At 40.5% G+C, this 20,971-nt stretch overlaps 1 protein-coding gene across 1 annotated transcript in view; it reads right to left on the bottom strand.

Annotated features, from left to right (window-relative positions):
• Nucleotides 1–5,610, bottom strand: part of EPYC (epiphycan) — a 31,553-nt gene extending 25,943 nt beyond the window's left edge. Inside the window, exons 1-2 of the mRNA XM_074951147.1 lie at nucleotides 5,546–5,610; nucleotides 3,002–3,182 (exon numbers count right to left, since the gene is read on the bottom strand). Coding sequence (XP_074807248.1) covers nucleotides 3,002–3,169 — 168 coding nt within the window. The 5' untranslated portion in view covers nucleotides 3,170–3,182; nucleotides 5,546–5,610. The remainder of the gene's footprint in view (nucleotides 1–3,001; nucleotides 3,183–5,545) is intronic.
• Nucleotides 5,611–20,971: the final 15,361 nt, after the last annotated feature.

Raw genomic sequence — 20,971 nt, 5'->3', positions numbered from 1 at the left:
AGATTTATAAGTACAATTGGATTCCATGTCAGATAGGAGGCATAGGAGTGATGGAATGAGTAGATAAATTACATTTTAATTGCTACAAACAAAATGTATGACCACAATTTTTAAATTTAGGTTCCTAGGCACCTAAATCCATATATAAACACCTACTTTATAGTGGTTTGATTTTCAAAAGTGCTGAGCACTCAGAACTCTCATTGACTTCAGGGAACTATGAGTTCCTTGACTTGTTCAGGATGGGACATGGAAGGAGTAATGAGATGGAACTAAGCAAAGGAAATTTTTGGCTAGATAGCTGGAAAATGTTCTTACCAGGAGGTCTTTCAAACTACAAAACCTTCCAAGTGCTGTGATGGATGATGCATCACAAAAGGAATTAAAAATAACTGAATGAGCTGCTCAGTAATAGGAGACAATCCTGTCTCAGGAGAGAGATTGATTAAACAATTTAATAGGGCTTTTCCATCTCTGATTTCTTTCCTGTTGAGGGGCTCTCACCCCTCCCATTTATTACTTTCATAGGGAAGTGGAGGGAAATTGAGATGGAGAGAGACTTCTTCTCTTTGGTTGGTGGGAGCAAAGATTGGGCTGAGAACCCTGCCAGTGCTTAATTTGTAATGAAAGAGGTGCCAGGCAAGCTCCAGCACAAATTAAGCACAGATTAGGCAGCCGGAGAGTGATGGCTGCTGGCCGGGCACCCAGCTCTGAAGGCAGTGCTGCAGCCAGCAGCAGTGCAGAAGTAAGGGTGGCGATACACCGTATCCTGCTACCCTTATTTCTGCACTGCTATTGATGGCAGTGCTAACTTGAGAGCTTGGCAGCTGGAGAGTGGTGGCTGCTGTCTGGGAGCCCAGAGATGCCAGGGCCATGAACAACCACGCCTAGAGGTGCTGGAGCTCAGTCCAGACAAACTCTGGCACAAATTAAGCACTGAACCCTGCACTTTTGTTTAGCAGGAAGTGAGCAACAAAAGGCTAGCCCCGTTTCGATCCTTAATTGTTGGAATTTGGTAAAGAGAGTCACTCCATGTTTTGGTGAGATGGGAGCTTACTGGGCAACTCTCAAAAAGAATAGAGTTCATGGGATTTATTAGATACACCACCGAATGTTAGTGGTGAAATATATTTACTGGTTTAATTAGGACATCACAAAGGAAGAGAAGCAGGTGGAAAATTAAGTATGAGAAGCCCTACAGTAGTGGTGTATGTTCCTTTTCTTCCCCAGATGGCAGCAAGGCATAGGTATCCCATATTAATCAACATCAAATATATTCAGCTGACATGCAGCTTGGGCTTTCAGTGAGTGGAGGTAAATTTCTCAGGGAAGACATGCAGGAAACACAAGTGTGGGGAGAGCTGGGTGTCTGCAAATGGGGGCTGTGCATTGGGGAGATAGACTAAGGTGAGTTATCTCTGTAGGGGAGAGTCAGCCACCTTTTCACCATGACTGTGTTGTTTCTGGAGCAGGGAAGGAAGATGGTCATTAGCAGGCTGTTTGCAAACATCCCTGAGAGCAACCAGCTCATTGTGGACCTTGTATTTTGGGAACATTTTAAACCCATTTCAAACACTTTTGAATAAAGCCTGATCTCTGGCTTAGCAGAAATCTTCCTCCCTATTTTAAAAGGAACAGTACAGTTCCCCTGCACTACATCAGTGAGCTCATGAAAGTGTTTATGATCTTAGGGCCAGATTCTCTGCTAGTATTCAGCATTAATTTCAATGGACCTATGCTAATTTACACCATCTGACTCTGGCCTACTTACTTTTTTTTAGTAAGTTGTCCTTTGACTGTTGATTGCTGGGAGATGTTTATTATATAGTTACAAGTTACTGTCCTCGATCATGAAACACTAAAACAATAACCACTCCTATAAACCTATATAATTCTGTTAGGTAATGAGCACCAAAACTTTGTGGGGTGGGGACTGCGCCTTGATGCAACCTTGCACATTCCAATGACCCTGAGAACTGTGAGGGTAGGAACTTTTACTCCTGGCAGGGCCATCCAAACTAAGCATGTCAAAGGGTGGGGACCAGAGAAGAAGCAGCTCACTGGTGATCCAGGTTAGGGGCTAAATGAGAGGCCAAAAACCTGTCCTCATAAAGAAATTATAGAAACACAACAAGCTAGTCCTGATACACAAAGAGCATGATAGACAGGGATGGCGGAGCTTTGTTTGTGCCCTAATCAGCATCTGATGGCATGGGAAGGATTCAGATTCAGAACCCCCAACATATAATATTTAATAAAAGTCTTGTTTTTATTATCTAAATCTAACATTATTTAACATTCTTTTATTCTTCATATTTTCTTAGCACTCAGTGCTGACTCAGGCAACCCCCCATTGTCTCTTTGGGAGTTTGCCTAAATCCTTACAGCAGGAGTGGACTATAATCTGTTTAATCATTTTCTCTTTGTCTTTTCTCCTTAATTATCTTTCTTCCCTTCTCTCTTTTCTCTTTTTCCCCTTTCCTTCCCTCCTCCTTTCCTTCGTCTCTGTGCCAAAAGTTATAGAAAGAACCTGTGGGCTGAAATACCTGTATCCCGTGTAATCATTGTTCCATAATGCAACCTCAGCAAACAGCTTTGCTCTATCCCACTTTATGGGGAGCTGTGGATGTTTCTTCCATCCCAACTTTCTCCATTTCTCTCTTTTGTCCCACCAACATAGTGGCACCACCATGAGAGCCTCCAACATGTATCAGAGCCAAGTGAGGAGAGCTAAGGGAAACAGAGGCTATTGGCTATAATCTCAAGGATTAGCTCAAAAAAATTCAGGGGCACAACTTGGACCACATGTGAAGATGGGGAGAAATCATGTGTTAAATATGGTATATTAAATTACACAGAAAACTGTGGAGTCAACTCTAGGCAATAGCCCCCACACCAATTGACCTGTCTCAATGATGAATAGTTAAAAAAAATCCTAAATAACCACTGCATTTATGCATTGTACTTTTTGGAAAAGCAAAATAAGTGAAGTTCAGATTACCTCTGCCTGGTCCACGGGGAGGTTTTCATTGTAGTCATAAAGATTATCCAAGTCTTCCAGTGCTACGTCATAGGTTTCAGAGTCATAAGTTAAGGTATCTATTGTAGGAGCAGCCACAATGGCCTCAAAGATAAAAAGTCCCAGAAAAATATTTGCAAATGTCTTCATTGTTCAATTATTTCTAAATGGAAACATAATATGCATAAATACATAATTGCAAATCACCTGCAAAATTTCAATCTTATACAAGCAGGATATGCAATTTTAGCAAGAATTCTGAAGGCTAAGGAGCTTTTTAAAAAATTCCAGGATCATTGATTGAAAGTATTTATTAATTGATTATTATGTTATTGTGAAGATACCTTATGATTTCATTTGAATCAGTCAGTCAGATCCACTGCCAGCATATCAGCATAGCTCTGCAGACTTCACTGGGCATGTGCTGATTTACAACAGCTTAGGATCTGGCCCACTGATTTGCACGTGTATCAGGAGAGGATTAACAGAGGATTTCTTGACAAAACTCGCCTCTATGAGAATAGCTCTGAAAAGCTGAAAGCGGAATACATTTTGACTCTCATAACATTGGCCCTTTCAATTCCACCATAAAATGACGTTTGAGAAGCTAATCAAGGGCCAAATTAGTAGGCTTTTTATACATCACAGTAACCATGACTGACCTTTCAAAATATCCAGCAACAGAATTTTATATTTCCCCTACAAACCCAACAAAAGTAGAACCTTTTCCCCACAATTCCGGTAGTACCTTCTTTCAAGTACTTTTACTCTGTTTACCAATATGTTGAACTATGGCATTTCAACTAGTTGGAAGGCAAGATATATTTTAAAAATATCCCTTCTGCAGATTTCCAACTGAAAAAAATAAAAGCAGTTATGTCCCCCCCCCCCACTACTTAAAGGAATGGTATGCTCCATTTTTTCTTACCCACTCGCTCCAATGAGCAGTGGTGGTGTGACATAGTCACCTCTTCTCCCCAGCTAGAATACCGAACACGTGAAATTGATTTAAATGTTCCATATTTTAATAAACATTAAATTTATGGAACATTAAACATGTTCCATAAATTTAATAAAATTGTGGATTTTAGAAAATCCACAATAGGATTGAATATTAACATTCCTTCCCTCTCATGCTGAAGTGATCCATTCACTATTATCTAAAATATCCACACACAGGGCTCTATTTAGCATTCCTTATTCAATCCTTTACTTACCTATAACTATGATTGATTTCAACAGGAGTATTGACAGTAATAATTGCTGAATAGGTCCAATAAGGACTAATAAACAATACTCCCTATGATGCTAAGTACAATCCTCAGTTGTATTATGGTATTTTATTATTTCATTTATAAATTCTAGCTGCTTAAACTACCCAGTGTATGAGAGATAAGAAATTCATGAGAACCTTTCCTTTTGAGGTTGCATACTTTGAGCAACAGAGTGAACTTCAGCTACTTGAAAGAAGGTCTTTATGAAGCAGGTTTAGGCATGAGGATATGAAATTCCAGTGGGGATGATGAACAGCACAAGGCACTCATTTTTCCTTCCAGTGCTTTTTCCAACAATTTTTTTTATCTGCTTCTGGGAAAACCTAGAGACAGCTTAGCTAGTCTTTGAGCAAGTCTTAATTGAATGGCAGCTTTTTAGTGGTGTCTTACAAGATTATTAAAGTTGGGTTTTTTTTTTACAAATAATTCTATTGCAGATCCTTCAAATATAAGAAGAATACATTCGTTACGGCCCTCACTCAGTTCTGTAGTCCCAGGTTTTTTAAATGTTTGGTGCTGATTTAATAGCCAAAGTAAACATGAAATAATTTGTTTTTCTTTGTCTTTATTTTCTCTTCCCTATTTTTGTCAGGATTGTTACTGGCCTCATTTTATAGTTGGCTTGATTCTGGCATTCATCCCCAAAGGTCCAACAATAAAGTATACTGTGTATTATCACTAACAGGCATAGGTTTCTTTTTGCCTTGTGTAAACTTTTCCGAGCCATTCCTGTATATCAATATTCCATGTAATTAATCATTTAAGAATTGTTTGTTTTCTTTATGTTCAAATAATTTTAAAACCATTTTTACATTTCCTAGATATAAAAGTTTAAATGTATGAGTTTTTAAAGACTTTATCTCACGTAACAAATATCAGCAACAAAATAAGTAATCAGTTATCTTCTCACCTCCATTAAACTGTATCTCTATAACTGTTACTGTAGTACCTGGACCTGCTTGCAAAGTTTGTGTCTCTTTACTTTTTTTAAGCATCAGATATTGGAACACACTGTAATTATATTGGCATCTACTGTAGCTGTCAGTTCAAATATTTTGTTGAAGATCATGTACACCTTTCACAGGAAGGAACTAAGAAATGTTTAAAGAAGAAAAATAAAGTAAATAGCATCAGTAATCTACCTCATTTGAATTAGTATTTTCCATGATAGAATAAAACAAATATAAAAAAAAAATATTTCCATCTTTAAGAATCCAGTTTACCAATCAAGTAAAGAAGTAGTAAAACTTACCTTTGGCTTCCACTTTCTCAAATGGCACAGAGTTACTCAGAATGCAGAGCCAGTGGTATTTGACCCTGACCAATGGCAGTGGGATTTTGGACCTGTGGGAGGGTGGTACAATTCTTACCCTCAAGTGAAGACCTCATTCTGAGAAGGTTTTTGGTCTTGATATTAATTTTGCTGAATCAAATTGAAGTGAAGTCAAACAAAGCTAGTATTGTAAGCAAGTACAGTTTACTTCAGAAGTTACAGAGCATGTTACCAAAAAAAAAAAAATCCATCAATGTGCCTCAAATTTCAGGAGCAGAAAAAGAGACTTTTAATTTTAGAGTCCATTCATTATAAGTTCTGCAATAAAAGAAAAAGCAAAATACTTGCATTCTATGTATTACAACTATGCAAGGATGTACTGGATGCTTTAATGCAGTGAAACAAATGGAAACAAAGACTTAGAACAACAAGGTTTTTTACATTTAGAAGAATTTGTCTTTATTACTATTTAATATTCAGATATAGATATTAAGTAAAAATATACATAATTACAGGATATCCCTGATGGTAAAAGAAAATGTAATTTAGATGTAACAAAATCCAGGATAATATCTACATACTTTTAAAAGGTATTTGTATTGATTTTAACTTTGGGCCAAATCCTGATTTATATTACACCTGTATGATTTATTCCAGATTCAGTTGAGTTATTCTGGATTTACAATGATTAAACTGAGAGTTGAATGTGGCCCTTTATTACGAAGTGGAAAACATGTTTTGGCTAAGCCATTTAAAACATTCAAAAAGTAACACATAGCCAAGCAAACACTATGAGTCCCATTGAATTGGGGATGCATATTTTCCCTTGCTGTAAGTGGAAGATCCTAGCAAACTGGATTAAATATTAAATAGTTCTCCTTGCAAGTAATATTTCTTTTGGGGGTCAGCATACCTGACAGTGTGAACTGAATTTGAGCCTAGTATAGATACTGTGCATTCAGATGTACTGCTTAATATTTTCTTCTTACATTTCACTGAGCACTATTGCAGCAATATCCTTAGAAAGCGCCTCATTCAAGTATTCTTTTCCCAGTCTTTGGGAAATAGCTCTTGTTTAAATGATGGGGGTTCCTGTCTCATGATAATATCCCCTCTCTTCAATTGCCCTTTTGTTTTAAAGAACGTTCATTCTGCTCTGCTTCTGTCTGAAGGTAGGTCTTAACTAAGAGAACAGGGTATTTGTCATTTCATTTTCCTGGGTCTCCTCCCATTACATCAATAGCTTCCTGCATTAGACAATTGGGATAGTGAATGCTGAAGTAGGCCCACTCTACAAATACTGTTTCTACAAATAATTCCATCTCTTTGCTCTTGAATCAAGCAATACTGGCCTCAAGCCTAAGGGATCACACTTGGGCTCTGAGAGGGGTGAGCTGATTTCATTTTGAGCATTTACCACTTGGCCTCAAAGCAAGCGGTTGTATCTTTCATGCACTGTGCAGCAAAATGAGTAAGCACCATCCTGAGCAATCTAGTGCTGATTTTCTACCTCCAATGGTTATACAAGTATTTTTTTTTACCTGCTGATTGGGTACTAGGGTGACCTATGCTCTATCTTTTACATTAAAATTTGTTGTGAAGTGATTTATTCATTCATGTATTTGTGTATTTAAAGGATTTTCTCTACTTCAGTTCACTTTCCATATGTCTTTTTCCTTTACAGAATTATTCTTTCCAGACAGGCACCCTGTTCAATGGTTAAATTTCAGTTACACAGAAGGCCCTGATCCTTCACGCTTTGGTGAGCCTGTCTAAGGCAGGTAACTGTCTAAGGTAAGCTCATCATAAAGGGAGATCCATGATTCTAATACTCCTCACATAGTAAGGCTGATTTAGACATACTGTAGTCCAGGACCTGTGACTTGTTATATCTGTAGGAGTGGTACTTTGGTGATTTGCAGTTATCAGGACAAACACAATTTAAATCCCCTTGGCTGCAGGCCTCAGCTTAACTAATTTTTGTTGCTTTTGTGGACTCCTCCCAGACTACAACATGCTTTATTGACTATACAGCAATACATTCACTCTCAAACATTATATTATTATTATTTTAATAGCCTCTGGAAGGCCCAGCTGAGATCAGAGCCCCATTGTGCTAGGCACTGTGCAAATTCATGGTAAAAGACATTCTCTGCCCCCCTCCCCCCAAACGCTTTCAGACTAAACAGATAGAAAAAAGGAAGTATTGTTAGTCTCATTTTACAGATGGGGAACCAAGGCATGTCGAGATTAAGTGATGTACTCATAGTCACTCAGGAAGTCTGTAGATGAGCCAGAAATTGATCCCAGATCTCTGACTCCCTAGCTGACACTTAGTGTTGCAGCCTGTTATCACAGAGGATCATGAAATGGGTTACTGGCTAGCATACACTTTTAATCTATTTTTCCATATACAGTATGTAATTAACAGGGCTTTCTTGTGTTAAAGCACCACGTTACTTTGCCTTATAAACTTTGCCAATCACTTGCCAATCTTGCTCTCACATATACTAATTTAGGGCTTGGTTCACAGCCCATCTGAAGTCAATGTAGGGATTCTTATTCCCTTCATTTGTTTTTGGATCAAGGCCTTAGATGCAACTACACGCAGCTGTAGTTTATGGCCTAACACATTACTATCTAACATGCGTTTCTGATATCTAATAGCTGACAAAGTTAAATGAGTTAGTTTATTTACTTGTTTTGCTGAAGTTTTTGTTTGCATTTCAGCTTTATTGGAGATGGAAAGGCCTCTGACTGAGAACTTGAATTCAGTCCCAAAGCTTCAGTGTCATCTAGCTGTTCCACAATGTTCAGCATGTGCAGCTGTCAACATCCATTTGATTAGGGGGTGGTTGTTGTTTTTTGCTTTGTTTTCTTTTGGGATCATAGACTTCAGATTTAAAAACTTTGCGGCTTAGAAACAAGGTATTATTTTACAGTAAAAGCTGAACATTAGGTCAGTCTCTAAAAGAGATACGTTATGTCTTTCCCATTAACAAGGGCCAGATCCTACAGTCCTTATGTGACCATTAGGGTCCAAGGCTGCCACCCTTTCTCATGTGACGTAAGTAAGTGTTCAGCATAATAAGGGCGGAATGGAGCCCCAGGTGAGGGGTTGCTTTGATTTCATCAGGATTATTCACAAGAATAAGGAAGAGCTAATTGGCAAAGCTAAGACTGCATGATCTTCCCCTAGATCCTATATCATATAGCAAAAGCAGTAAAAGATCCATAAAAGAGGAGAACAATAAACTTAAGGCCGCATTGTCCCCTGCATAGAACTAAACTACATGTAGGAGAGGAATTCCATTTGTCTGGCCTCTGTTGAAAAAGCTGGGGGTTCCCCTGCACATTGACAATACGGGCTATGTCGACACAGGGATTGAAAACACCTGCAGCTGGGCTCAGGATCCAGGGCTGAAAAATCACCATGTGGACTCCTGGGCTTGGGCTGAAGCCCAAAATCCTGCGAAGTTGGAGGGTCCCAGAGCTCGGGTTCCAGCCTGAGCCCAAACATCTACACAGCAATATTTAGCCCTGCAGCCCAAGCCTCACGAGCCCATCGGCTGACCCGGGCCAGTTGCAGCCGTGCCAGGAGTCTTTATCCATGTGTAGATGTACCCCATGGATCCCCTAACACTCTCACAGATCACCAGAGGCAAAGGGTGCCACCTATTCTTAATCAGGCCATTGTTGTAAGTGTGTCATCATGGAAATGCTAAAACTTTTGTTTCGTCATTTTAAATTTGATTTCTAGATTTGTTCTCTAGGCAGACACTTGACATCCATAGATCCAGGCAAGGAGCTACCTCTTTTTTTTTTTTTTTTTAACAGAAAGAGCTAGTTTGATTGCATTAAGAGACTTATATAGTATGTAGTACATTTTGCATGTAGGAGAAAAGAATTAATGGCTGAAGTGGTAATACTACTTGTATTGCATCACATTATTGCTTTACACATACACCTTTCTTTCTATAAATGCTTGCACTCTTTTTCTTAAGTATCTATAAATAACTCCAACTGTAACCTATTTATTTTGGATTTCTGATTTTTCTGGTGGCACACACATCCATTATTAATTAAAGCTAATGTCCTCGAGGAATTCCTCCTCTTTAAATTGAATTTTAATACGAGGGAACGAGTTGAAAGTAAAATGAATCAATTGAAGTTACAAAATTCCAAATCAATGTATTTCATGTTGGAAAGTACTAGTTCTTTTGCAGCTGTAAACTCCCCTGGTTAACAGATATAAAGTTCCACTGGTTGCATCTGGATTTTTAAGAAATGATCATCTCTTAATTCCCTAAATAATAACGGCACTCAGCTGTAGTATAGTGCTTTTCATCCATAGATTGCAAAAATCTTTACAAGGGAGGGTGAGTATCATTACAAATAAGGTTATTGCTGTGACGTGAGTTGCCCCAGATTAAACAGCAGGTCTGTGGCAAATCCAGGTCTCTTTAGCATCATAGAATATCTGGGTTGGAAGGGACCTCAGGAGGTCATCTAGTCCAACCCCCTGCTCAAAGCCGGACCAATCCCCAACTAAATCATCCCAGACAGCGCTTTGTCAAGCCTGACCTTAAAAACCCCTGAGGAAGGAGATTTTACCACCTCCCTAGGTAACCCATTCCGATGCTTCACCACCCTCCTAGTGAAAAAGTTTTTCCTAATATCCAACCTAAACCTCCTCCACTGCAACTTGAGACCATTACTCCTTGTTCTGTCATCTGGTACCACTGAGAATAGTCTAGATTCATCCTCTTGGGAACCCGCTTTCAGGTAGTTGAAAGCAGCTATCAAATCCCCCCTCATTCTTCTCTTCCACAGACTAAACAATCCCAGTTCCCTCAGCCTCTCCTCATAAGTCATGTGTTCCAGTCCCCTAATCATTTTTGCTGCCCTCCGCTGGACTCTTTCCAATTTTTCCACATCCTTCTTGTAGTGTGGGGCCCAAACCTGGACACGGTACTCCAGATAAGGCCTCACCAATGCCGAATAGAGGGGAATGATCATGTCCCTCAATCTTCTGGCAATGCTCCTATTTATACAGCCCAAAATGCCGTTAGCCTTCTTGGCAACAAGGGCACACTGTTGACTCATATCCAGCTTCTCGTCCACTGTAACCCCTAAGTCCTTTTCTGCAGAACTGCTGCCTAGCCTCTTGGTCCCTAGTCTGTAGCAGTGCATGGGATTCTTCCGTCCTAAGTGCAGGACTCTGCACTTGTCCTTGTTGAACCTCATCAGATTTCTTTTGGCTCAATCCTCTAATTTGTCTAGGTCCTTCTGTATTCTATCCCTACCCTCCAGCGTATCTACCACTCCTCCCAGTTTAGTGTCATCTGCAAACTCGCTGAGGGTGCAGTCCACACCATCCTTCAGATAATTAATGAAGATATTGAACGAAACCGGCCCCAGGACCAACCCGTGGGGCACTCTGCTTGACACCAGCTGCCAACTAGACATGGAGCCATTGATCACTAACCATTGAGCCCGACAATCTAGGCAACTTTCTATCCACCTTATAGTCCATTCATCCAGCCCATACTTCTTTAACTTGCTGGCAAGAATACTGTGGGAGACTGTATCAAAAGCTTTGTTAAAGTCAAGGAATAACACGTTCACTGCTTTCCCCTCACCCACAGAGCCAGTTATCTCATCATAGAAGGCAATTAGGTTAGTCAGGCATGACTTGCCCTTGGTGAATCCATGCAGACTGTTCCTGATCACTTTCCTCTCCTCGAAGTGCTTCAAAATTGATTCCTTGAGGACCTGCTCCATGATTTTTCCAGGGACTGAGGTGAAGCTGACTGGCCTGTAGTTCCCCAGATCCTCCTCCTTCCCTTTTTTGAAGATGGGCACTACATTAGCATTTTTCCAGTCATCCAGGACCTCCCCCAGTTGCCATGAGCTTTCAAAGACAATGGTCAATGGATCTGCAATCACATTCGCCAACTCCTTTAGCACCCTCGGATGCAGTGCATCCGGCCCCATGGACTTGTGTTCATCCAGCTTTTCTAAATAGTCCTGAACCACTTCTTTCTCCACAGAGGGCTGGTCACCTCCTCCCCATGCTGTGCTGCCCAGTGCAGTAGTCTGGGAGCTGACCTTGTTCGTGAAGACAGAGGCAAAAAAAGCATTGAGTACATTAGCTTTTTCCACATCCTCTGTCACTAGGTTGCCTCCCCCATTCAGTAAGGGACTCACACTTTCCCTGACCATCTTCTTATTGCTAACATACCTGTAGAAACCCTTCTTGTTACTCTTAACATCCCTTGCTAGGTGCAACTCCAGTTGTGATTTGGCCTTCCTGATTTCACTCCCATCCAGTTCCCTACTCACTGCTATTATAGTCAGTTATAGTCAATAAGTTGCACAGAAATCCAGGGAAGGATCTTGAGCAAGAGAGAATCTCCCCAATAAGTGTGTGCTCATTCTCTGAATGCTAAATCAAGTAGTTTTATGAGTTTGTGCATTTCTCTGGGGAGGAGGTGTCATCAGTATGAAATTCCTGGACTGTCAATATGTTATCAGTGATTTAAGTGATTTAAGAGGAAAGTGGTTACTAATCACCTTTTGGGCAAAAGTGCAAAATACGTTTGGTCTTATGAAACTGTTTATGCTCATTTCTACCGATATTATTTATTAATAGTTATCTATGTAATAAGATTCCAGCAAAGAAAGGAGAAGCTGGGAGGATCTAGGGAAATGCCAGAGGCCTGAGAGTCAAAAGGAGGCTGTGTTAAATACAAGCTGTGGGGAAGCAGTACAAGAGTGCTTGGAGTTAACAGCCTATCTGAAAAAGCAGACCTAACTGCTTAATACAGGGTCCTTGAACCAAACCCAGAGGAGAGGGTGGGCCTGGGTTCCCCTACCAGCCCCTGAGGAAGGGGCATGCAAGCCCAACAGAAAGAAATTGAGCCCAGGGTGGGGCTGGAGACTGACCCCAAGGGAAGGGCCAAGGAATTTCCCAAGATGGAGGAGGGCAAAGCCTCTTTTGCCTTAGGCCTTTCAACTCGACCTTTTCTTACCCTGGAAGGGGACTGAACTCTGTGACTTGGCTAGAGGTTAAGCTATGCCTCCCAGTGAGAGGCAGATGGTCAGTATGAGGAGCCAGAAATGAGGACCCCTCACAGCATTGCACCCTGGCACAAGGGGCACTGCAGCTCGTGAGTACACAATCTTACAAGCACGTTAAAAGATTTTAAGATTACATGGACCATTAGAGCATCTAGTTTGACCTCTGGTATAATGCAGGTCATAAAATTTCATCCAGATACTGCTGTATTGAGTCTAATAACGTCTGTTTGCCTAAAGCATGTCTTCCAGAAAGGCACCCAGTCTTGATTTGCAGACTTCAAGAGATGAAGAATCCACTAATACCTTAATAGTTTGTTCTAAGCACTAATGACCCCCCACAGCTACGTGCCATATTTCTAATTGGAATTTGTCAGCTTCCAGCCATTGGTTCTTATTAGGCCTTTCTTCACTAGTTAATACTTTGTATTTTTGCCCAGTGAAGGTACTTGGTATTTATACATTGTAATCAAGTAACCTCTCAATTTTCTTTTTGATAACTAAAACTGATTGACCTCTCTAAGTCTGTCACTGTAAGGCATCTCTTCTAGCCCTAAGGCTCTCTTCTGCACCTTTTCCAGTTTTCCAACATCCTTTTAAAAATGTGGGTATAAGAATTGTATGTAATATTCTAGTATCAGTTCCACCAGCGTCATATAAAGAGGTAAAATCACCTGTTTACTGCCACTCAATTGGCATCAATGGCATTTAAGCACATACGTGTTTCACTGAACTTAAGCCTCAGAGAATAGTGGTAAAATTTCTCTTTACCCCCTCTGCACTTGCAGGAAGTTTTTATAATTTTGGAGGGCCTCTGTAAGATCATATTGTCACATATCAAGGAGCAGCTGACAGTCTTGGGATCCAGCCATAAACTGGGAAAACATAGTAATAGAATACATACACAAAGAGTAAAACAACTTTCCCTTCCAATAATTTTGGCAGTAGACCATCTAACTTCCTTCCCACCCACCAGTCAGAATGTCCCATGGGTAGTAACCCCAAAACTGCACCATCTACCAAACCCTAGTCATGGTGGGGATCAGTGAGGAGTAGAAATAGTCCATGTGTCTCTCTGCATGTCTGTCTCTAGTTCCAAGGTGTGGGTGTGTGTGTGAGATAGACCCGACTGGAGCACTGGCCCTGGTGTAAGATCTGAGGCCTGAATCATAATCAGCAAAGTTAGGCCATGTCATGAACCAAAGTCAAGCCATGTAGTAAAGCAGATGCTGACAAGTTTACTGTCTGATGACCTCGGAAAAGATATTGCTAGTGTTGCTAGAACACAGGCACTCCTAAAGAGCAACAGCTACTAAGTATGTGTGTGAAAAGAAAAGGAGTACTTGTGGCACCTTAGAGACTAACCAATTTATTTGAGCATGAGCTTTCGTGAGCTACAGCTCACTTCCACAGATGCATACTGTGGAAGCTGCAGAAGACATTATATACACACAGAGACCATGAAACAATACCTCCTCCCACCCCACTCTCCTGCTGTGGGGTGGGAGGAGGTATTGTTTCATGGTCTCTGTGTGTATATAATGTCTTCTGCAGCTTCCACAGTATGCATCCGATGAAGTGAGCTGTAGCTCACAAAAGCTCATGCTCAAATAAATTGGTTAGTCTCTAAGGTGCCACAAGTACTCCTTTTCTTTTTGCGAATACAGACTAACACGGCTGTTACTCTGAAACCTGTCATATGTGTGTGAAGTTACCCACTCCAGAAGATTAGCACAGATACAGTGTGACCTAACACAGGATAGGAGGATTTGACAGAAGTGATGAATCAGGATGTTTTGCCCAAGACACCTGGAGCAAGATACAAGGGGAGGTAACAAGTAGATTCATGAAACACATAAAGGTGGTATGTAAATCATTTGTCTCAGTCTATAAATGTCAGAGTACCTCGCCTTAACCCTTTGTGTGGCCTAAGGGACAGCAGAGACTCCTGCTGCTGACTGAGACACTCCTTGCCACTGGGCACACATGTTAGTGTACCTGTGACCATAGAGCCAGGGTGCTAGTACTGTGCATTGAGGGCAATAAACCTGTCTGACTGCCTTTGTCACTGAACAGCGCCTGTGGTCTTTCTTGCTGGGTAGAAATATCGAAGTCTGCTGAACCAACTACCTGTGCAGGGATGGGACGTCATCTGTCGAGAACAAACACCTATGCCAACTCACAACACAGGGAAGCTGCTTGCTGTGTCCTGCTGACATCTGCCACCCCCTGACCCAGCTTAATGATTCAGCTTTATTAAGATTCTGGGAGGCAAAGACTCAGCAGAATCCACTCAGGTCTACTGCTGACCTCAATATTGTTTCTTGCCACAAAGTCCTCTGTCTTTAAAAGCTCTTGAAGCAAAGTCTGCATAGGAGGGAAGCCAACAATGCTTAGGACCCTTGAGTAGAGTCCTGGCTGCTTGGAAGTTCACATAGTTATGGGGATTCCCCAAGTGTCACTAGAGGAATTGTGGGTAGGTAGCCTATGCAAATTAGCCTATGTATGGTATCACTTTTGCCTTTTCATCAATAGGAGTCGAGCTCTTTCGCCTCTTGAACTTATGGAAGGAGCATGATTTAATAGGAAAGCCTCAGAACTTAGAATCCTATTAGCTGGGTTCTGTTTTGAGTTCTGCCACTATCTTTCTGTGTGACCTAGGGCAAATCACTTAACTTCACTGGACCTCAGTTTCCTTAGTTACAATATGAGAATAATAACACACCTTTTGTGAAATGCTTTGAGATATATACACTAGGTAGTGTTACCATTGTTCACTAATTGTGAGATCTCAGTCTTTAAAAACACTGGCTTTTCAGGGTTCTCAAGCTGGTCTACGAAGGTTCCTGGAATTTAATGTATTCCAGAGTGGAGGCATGAATCATAAATGCTTGCATCTACTAAACCTAGGACTTGTGATATTGCAATCCTGAATCTTCAGTATTGCATTCAACTTATTTGGAAATTCTTAAGACTCATAATCAAGGTTTGTTAAAAAGTAAACTTAGGCAAGCAGTATGAAAAATGTGAACAAAATCAAATAGCTCTCTGTCTATAGCTATTTGATTTTGTTTTTTCATATTGCTTTTCATATTTTCTATATGGGGGAGGGAGAGAGGAGGAGGAAGTGGGCGGGAATGGATGCCTCTCAGATGGCACACTGCAGAGATGCTACAGAATCCACAGAACCTGCTTCTGAAATCCGCAATCCTTGCTCTAAACTTTGGGTCTGATCCACTGTCCATTGACTTTAATGGTCCTTAGATCAGGCCTATTAGCATGGAAGAGTTAAAGAGATCCTGCTTAATCCTCTTCCATCTTCAAGTCCCTTCAAACTCTGGCTTCACAAGGAACCAATAAGTGAAATCCCTCAATCTGTGATGTTCTTGAGGTTTTTTGTTGTTTTTTTTTCTGTGCATGTCCAGGCAGATGGAAAAACTAGCCAGATTGTCAATATAAGTTAATGATGGGCAAACCATATGACATTTTTAGCTGTTAGCCTTGAATAAGCATCTGAAAGTTCACAGGGTATAAATTCAAACTATCCAAACCTCTAGTATCTGCTGAAACTTCTGAAGAATCTTTCAGTGATACCCTTTTTCATGAGATTTCTGCTACCCCTTCTTTTCATTTGGGTCAGAGGTCTCCCTAAGAGCACCCTTTCTTTGAGATTTTGTCACCTCTAGTTCTGGACTCTGTCAGAATCTGGGAATTCAAAGCTACATAAAACTTTTTTTTTTTTAATTTGGGAGAAGAAAGTTAGAAGCACTGTTTGGCATGTCAAAAATAAGGCTTGGTTCTTGCTTTGGCATAGTTTGGAGAGGTGTTTAACTTTATCAGAACTTCTTCAGCAATGCCTAATATATACCGGGCGGGGTGGGGGGGCATTTCTGAAGAACTTACAGTGGAAGACAGAAATCTTCTAGGATCAAATCCTTCAGTCCTTACTCAGACAGAAATCCCATAAAGCTCGATGGCCTAAGTAATAGCTGCTGGATCTGATTCTTCTTGGCTTATATTTCATTCACATTACAGACTCCCATTCTTTTAAAACCAAATTTACGTTTGAAAAGGTATAATTTGCCACAGTTTTGAGAGAGGGGAAAGGAATATATGATCTTTCTTTAATCATAGCTGAACATAAGGTAGCTCTGCTGAGTATGCAAACATGTGGTGTGGCAGAATGTTTCTTTATTAACTTTTAGAGTTATGGCCTGTAGTTCCTGCCCAGCTTGTGGATTGGTGTTAGACCCTCTCAGGAAAATGCAGTTCCTGGCCACAGAGATGGAAAACTTTAGTTTAGAATTTTCTTGCTTAGCTAAACAAATACAGTTCAGATGTGAGTTATTGTATTCTTCACTGAAAGAACTATAAAGTTTCAGTTGGGATGTAGCAATAAACCAGAAGCGGGATTCAATAATGCAAGAGTCTGAAATTGTCCGTGGGACATACTGTATGTTGCAGTTTGTCCTATCCACTTTCAGGGGTGATACACGCATATATTCAAGATAGTGTGTTATATTGTAGTTACTAAATATAGCCCCTAGAATTCCTTTACATAGCACAAGGATATTAATGCCAACCTCCATCCACAGCAAATTTGGAAAAGAAAGTTTAATAAGTGGGTTTTCACACATTATCGTTACCATAAATTTTATGGAGACCCTATTTCGTATATATAATGTTTGACTATGAAATTATGGTTATTTTTAGTTTGGAAATGCACATTCAATATCCCTGCAGAGTCTAATGTCCTCTACTGTCATTCTAAAAATGCCTACAAGGTGAAGAGCAGAAGTGTACAAACTTAGTTTCATCTAATTTCTAAAATTCAGACCTAATGGCCATCTGTTTTTCATATAATTTATTGCAAAATCAGGTGAATTTCAATTAGGTAGTAACGCATACATTTGTGTGCATTGCAGTAACAGCGTAACCCACTAAGTGGGTGTGATCGGTCCTCATCTGTGTTCCTCTACAGATGATATGAGTAGTTACAGCAGTTAGTTACAAAGCCTTGGCTCTTTAGTTCAATCTGTTGTAGCTCTTTAGCTCTGGAGGCCCCCAGTTCAATCTTGGGCATGTGTCAGCCAATATGGCAGCCATCACAATAGTAGTTCAAAAATATTTACACCTACTCTGCTCTAATGATTTCTTCAACTGGCAGATCTCAAGCTATTGATGTCAGTGGTGTGGAAAGTCTGCCTCATGGGAGGGCACAGTGGCATAAGCATCTGCAACTCCTGCTCCATCTGGGAATTCAGGAAACACAATGATTCAATGCATCTCTTGGGTGCCAAATAACTTTTTATGGCAGCAGTCTCAACTGAAAGATCTCTTTCCTTGGTAGAATGTTTGAGCAAAGACAGGCCATGGAAAAAGAGAGGCTGAGTTAAACACAAGCTGTGGGAAAGCAAGCCATGGAAAAATGGCTGTGGGTAGAGCTGGTTTAAAAAATGCAGAAACATTTTCACAGTTAAAACAATCTTCTTTGTGTGTATTTTTTGACTTTTTTTTAGATGTCCACCTCTTTCTAAACTTGTAAAAACCTAGAATCTATGAAAAGTGCTGGAATAATTAAAAAAAATAATTTTTTTTGAATCTTAGAAAATGCAAACACTTATCCAATTTAGTTGTAGGTGGGTTTTTTTGTTTGTTTTTTTTAACTACACAGGCCTAAAAGACAGTCGTCTTCTTCTACTAACATTTTGAAGTAAGCTGTCAACGGTACCATGTGTAAATAGTGAGTCAAAGGGCTGAGAGAGAGGCCAATGACAGTTGTATGTAATTATGTGAAAGCAGAGCTGGACCACCCACTCTCTGGAATTGAGCTGAATTTCAGTAGGATTGCGTGGATGTGTCTGAAGGCAGAAATTGGGCAGCCATGTAAAATTTTCTGTCATATTTAGGTACTGTCCCTTGTAAGCACTTTTCACACTACGTATATCAGGTGGATTATTTTTAGTAATAGGCACAGCTTTTAAAGAATAGGTATTGATACTTTGGGCAGCTTGAGCCCATTCTTCACTTTTTGAGTTGTTGTTGCCTTTGGCCCAGATAGTAATAAAACAGCCTAAATCATCTGGAAAGAAGTCAGGGTCATACCTATGAGTAGGACAATGGGTTGAGCTGCAATCCTAATAACCACTGGTAGTGAACAGGAGTGGGCTCGCACTCATTTGCCTTGCCTCACCTCCCCCCATTCTGTGTTGCTGACTTGACCTATCATTAATTATTAGTGTGGCATGCTTTTTAGCCTTGGTTAGCTGCTTACTCAGGGATCTCTGGTAAAACTGATCTTGACTATCTGACCTACATCTGGCAGTCTTTATGCTTGTGGAAAACTCTGAGAATCCCGAATTGAAGAAACATATACTGGCCACTGTCAGAGACATGATACTAGACTACATAGACCTGATCTGATTCAGGCATTGCAATATTTCTTCTGCAGAGGCTGTATCCATGCTCTGTGGCTACTTATGTTTGCCCTGTATCCTATCCTAGAAGTGCAGTCTGAAACTCTGCTCCTTTCCCTACTGCCATATATGTCCCTGTGGGTGCAGTGCCTCACTGACAGTCGGTGTATAATGGTAGAGTGTCCCAGCAGGGCAGATATTGAAAAGTCTTCTGGTACTAGACCTCTCTGAGAAGAGACACACAAGCAGAAACTGTGGAGAGGGTGTGGGACTTCAGGACTGGGGAGATGGCCACAGAGCTCAGTTGCGCAAGGGAGGGTCCTTGCATCACAGAGAAGAGTACCCCAGAGCTGCTTGAAAACTCCAGAAGCACCTTATGGGATGAAGCTTTCTGCCAGCATCTGTTGGGGGAAAGAGTGAGCAGGTCAGCACTCATTTGCATTTCTATTATGGGACAGTTTTTGCCATTTTGGTAAAAGTTCACTTAAGTTTGGGGATGTTGTACAGCTATTATCCCTGTAGGGAAACTAACTGGCCACTAAACTGTACCAATATTACCTGGGGCGAGGGGTCACCATGACCGTAACTGCAATCTGAAATTGTTAGGTAAAGAAGCCTGCACAGGGCTAAAGACAGAGAAAGGATTTTTTTAAAAAATTTTGGTGGGGAGTGTCTCACTCATGTCAAGGGGTCTGTTAAGGATTCTATCTGCCACTGATCTCTCTTTGAGGACTCAGAGCTGAGACAGTGCATATGTGCTGAGGTGGCTTGGGCTGAAGCTATACAAAGCAGCAGTAGCCTACCTGATGAACACTAGTGATGATCTACCTACCCAGCAACAAAACTAATTGCTTCAGCTGGGATATATGATAAAGGCCCTGGAGCAGAATAGGCAGCACTTCCATTATGAGCTGGATTTGCCTGAATTTTGGCCTCTGCTGACCTTGGACAACAAACTGAGTGCAGAGTTGCTGAGGAGGGTAGTAGCTAATGCTAGAATACATTGCTTCATTAGCTACTCATAAGTGAGAGATGGACTGAGGTTAAGTCTATTTGTAATTGCTGGCTTTCCCAAATTTATTCCATATCCTTCCCTTCCTTCCCCAAATTAGGCTTGTGAGTGGGGAAGTATTGCCTATCAAGGGCCTCAAGGCGGGTAATTTAGTTTTCCTGGGTTTCTGGATTGGGGCTTCAGCTGGTATGGTTTAAACTTTCAGAAGGAACCCCTAGATAACTGAACCTGGCTCTCTTTGCTGCCAGCAATACTTGCCAGAAGGGTTACATTTGAAAATTAACACTATTTTTTGTCAGCAAGACTTTTTAAATTATTTGAAATATTATGTGAGCAGCTCAGAGTAAAATATCACATTAACCAGGTTTCTAAAATCATCATTGTAATATATTTAACAAAACATTGGTTCCCAGAAAAGATCACCTTAGGTATCAAATCGGCAAAGATGCAGATTTCTACTTGCATAACACAGGTGGAGGCTAATATTGGTTCAGAAACAAAAAATGAATTTCTGCTACCATGATGGAGATCAGACATTAGCCATATTTTTGAGGAATAAATGTTTCAGGGGTAACATTTACAATGGTGCTGCATGCTTTTCTGTTGAACTAGCTTTTCATAACCCATTTTTCCAGTTCTTCTATGATTTTTGCATGATATTTTCATCTGTGCCTGTGACTGATACATGACTTTTTGATTTTCATCAGGTGGCTTTGAAAGATCTTATTTGTTAAGAGTTATTTTATTTATTTTTTGCTTCATTGTTTCACATTATTTACTTTCTCTACTGAGAATTAGTCTGCAACCAGCATTTACTGAAACTTTAATGGACTTCTGTCTGCATCAGTTACCATATACTCTTTGTTGTATGAGGGAAAGCTGTCAACTCTGTATTAT

The sequence above is a fragment of the Natator depressus genome, chromosome 1 (genome assembly GCF_965152275.1).
Source record: "Natator depressus isolate rNatDep1 chromosome 1, rNatDep2.hap1, whole genome shotgun sequence".
Taxonomy (NCBI): Eukaryota; Metazoa; Chordata; order Testudines; family Cheloniidae; genus Natator; species Natator depressus.
This window is presented reverse-complemented; position numbering and strand designations above follow the sequence as displayed.